Source organism: Mus pahari, chromosome 9 (assembly GCF_900095145.1).
Source record: "Mus pahari chromosome 9, PAHARI_EIJ_v1.1, whole genome shotgun sequence".
In the NCBI taxonomy this organism is placed as follows: Eukaryota; Metazoa; Chordata; class Mammalia; order Rodentia; family Muridae; genus Mus; species Mus pahari.
The window spans coordinates 42430123-42433108 of record NC_034598.1 but is presented as its reverse complement, the minus strand read 5'-3'; the positions used below and the strand labels follow the sequence as shown (position 1 = coordinate 42433108).

Here is a 2986-nt window from a genome sequence, read left to right as displayed (position 1 = left end):
GCCCTGTGTGCAGACCTGCCTGCTGTGTGCCCACCTCCTCCTGCTGTGCCTCCTCCTGCCAGCCCAGCTGCTGCCGCCCAACCTCCAGTGTGTCCCTGCTGTGCNGCCCTGCCTGCTCCAGACAGGCCTGCTGTGGACAGAAGTCCAGCTGCTGACAGACTGGATCTCTCAGCCTCTACATCTTTGTTCCTAAGCGATTCTCCACTCTAAGGAGCCCCTGGAAGATGCCTGGGGCCACCAGAGTTGTCTCACTATGGATTGGGGGCTACACAGCTGCTGCCTGATGGGGTTTGAAGGTGCCACTCAGCCCCTCCCCCAAACAGATTCCTCTGTGACACAGATAGCACCCCCTTCTCGTGACCATGCATCCACACCAGATGCGACAGGTCCACTGCTGTGTTCAATAAAATGTTCGTGCCAGTAGCTGTGAGCTGTGTGCATTTTCTGGAGCCTTCTGTGTCTTCACACCCTGTCCACCACAGCCCTAGGTGCCTTGCCCTGGAAAGCCAGACACAAAAAGATTCCCCTATGCCAAGTCAGCACGCTGGGACAAAACCTAAGGCAGCGATGTCTGTCTTAGAGTCTCTCAGTATGGTTGCAGTCTGAGAATCCTGAAAACACAAGCTGGGGTCAGGGTGGGTTGGGGTGGGGGAGGTGCAGGGGCTTCCAGGTCAAGGGGCCAGAAAAGAGGTTTCTACCCAGCATGCCTCTCACCAGAGTGTGAGGATTACCCCCTACTGTGACAATACTGCCCCCAACCAAGAGTTTAAAGCCTGGCTGAGGAGGAGCAGGGGACGCAGACCCCCAAAGGTTATACAGACGTCAAGACTGGGTTGTCAGTAGACCACCAATGCTAGCAAGTCAAAGGAGTGCCATTAGAGCAGCCAGGAAAGCTGGAGTTCTTAGCCCTCAGCTGAGACTGACTGAATGAGGTGGAGCCAGAAGACTGCAGAGCAGGACCCATGGACAGATGGGAGAGGCACCTCCATGAGACTGACAAGGTCCATCCTACCCCAACTGAACGCCCCATGGGAAGAGTTGAGCAGGACCCCAAGTGGAGGATCGCTGACCACAGTAGGAACATTTGAAGCTGCACCTTTCCTGCTTTGCAGGGTTTATTCACACCCTGCGTCCATCACTGGGTTATTCAAATATTCTGAAGAGAACGGCCGTTCCCTGGAGACAGTGAGGAGGGTCTCCCAGCTGCACTGCTCAGCTTTCTGGTGCATGGCAAAGCACCTGAGCTCCCGGTTTCTTCTATGATCTGTCACTGTCATTGCTTCAGGGTGTGTGGCAGGGCACACGAGACTGTATGGCAAGTGAGAGAGGAAGGGGACAGGGTCCATTGGCTAGCTCCAACCTTGGTCCCTCCTCACCCTGTGAGGCAATGGGCTATGCACAGGCAACCTGGTCTCCAGTCGAGCTGAGGTATTAAACCCTGTAGTACCCGTGGGTGGTAATTTCCACCTGCATGAGACAGAAGGCGTTCCCTCATGTCTTCTAGACCCCTAGCTCCTGTCGAAGTTACAGCCCCCACAGCACCAACAGGAGAAGCGTGTGGCTAACAGTCACATAGACTATGTCCCAAGCTTCTGGCCTTCAGGCTAGACTCCTCCCCACAGTAACCTATAAACCTTAGAGAGCAAGGAGGGGCCAAACAGCCCCTCTTATAGTGGACAGGTAACAAGTCTGTTTGGCCCCTCCTCAATCTCTAAGCTCTCTCTCTCTCTCTTAAGCTTTTACCTTTCTTACTCTCTAGCTCCTTTTCTCTTTCCCTTCCCCCTTCTTTTCTCTTGGCCATGGCTGGTCTCTCTCTCTCTTTTATCTCCTCTCTTTCCCCCTGCCTTTCTACAATAAAGCCCTAAAACCATAGACTGTCTCTGTTCATCAAGGCCTGAACTAAAGATACTCACCTGTGTGGGAACCACCCAGCGCCCCACCCACCCACCCCTCTACCCCCGTCGCCTGCTTCCCTTACCTCTGGGGCCTAGTGCCACCCTGGGGCCCCTATTCTGTTCTCAGCTCTTCTGCCATATCCAGAGTGGGATGCAGGAAACTGAGAACTTGGTATCGGGGGCTGCCCCTTGTCCACCCCTTGCCGTGTGGGGTCACTGGCTTCACACAGTCAGATGCTCACCCTGGGCTGCATGTAAAGTGTCTGGCTGTCCTCCCGCATCTGCCTGCCCAGAGCACAGGGACTCTGCCCAGATATGGGCTCTCTCCCTACACTCTCTTCCCCTACACCCTTGGCCCCCGCATCACCCCTCTCTCACTTTCTCTCTGATTTCTGTCTGTCTGGAGGTAAATAGCTTTGCCCTCTACCATGATACTGTCCCCACCACTAGTTCCAAATGGGCTGAGCCAAAGAAGACAAACCAAAACCTTTGCAAACATGAACTAAAATAAATCTTTTCTCCAGGAAGTTGGTTCTGTCTTTACTCGTGGAAGAAGGAAAGGAGAACTGGGAAGAGGGAGCCACTTTATGTTGTGCATTCACAAGGCTTCAGTCCAAACCTTAGCAGTAAGGGTGGCCTGTGAGTCTGCTGTCATCATCACTGAACTGGGGACATTTGGCACTTACAAAGTCATTCTCTATGGCCAGTAGAGTGTCCCTGGGGTGACAGGTAGATGTCTGTAGGGTGAGGGAGTGGCATGGAGTTTCATTGCTGGGCTCTACTGGGCAGGAACTCTCCCAAGGAGATGCCAACACATGCCAGGGACCTTTCAACAGGATGTTGGATGAGCAGAACTCTTGGAAGGGTATTACCCCACTATTCACATGAATATAACATATACACAGAGTCTATCATAGAAGTTCCTTGGTGTGATGGTTTGTACATGCTTGGCCCAGGGAGTGGCACTATTAGGAGGTGTAGCCTTGTTGGAGTAAGTGTGTCATTGTGGGCGTGGGCTTTAAGTCCCTGATCCTAGCCAGGCAGTGGTGGCACACGCCTTTAATCCTAGCACTCGGGAGGCAGAGGCAGGC

At 53.5% G+C, this 2986-nt stretch overlaps 2 protein-coding genes across 2 annotated transcripts in view; one reads left to right on the top strand and one right to left on the bottom strand.

Moving 5' to 3' along the window:
- Positions 1-155, top strand: part of LOC110326890 (keratin-associated protein 10-3-like) — a 9257-nt gene extending 9102 nt beyond the window's left edge. Inside the window, exon 2 of the mRNA XM_021205519.1 lies at positions 1-155. Within this exon, the coding sequence (XP_021061178.1) occupies positions 1-155 (155 nt within the window).
- Positions 1-2986, bottom strand: part of Tspear (thrombospondin type laminin G domain and EAR repeats) — a 199504-nt gene that overhangs the window by 140883 nt on the left and 55635 nt on the right. The gene's annotated exons all lie outside the window — the stretch shown is intronic.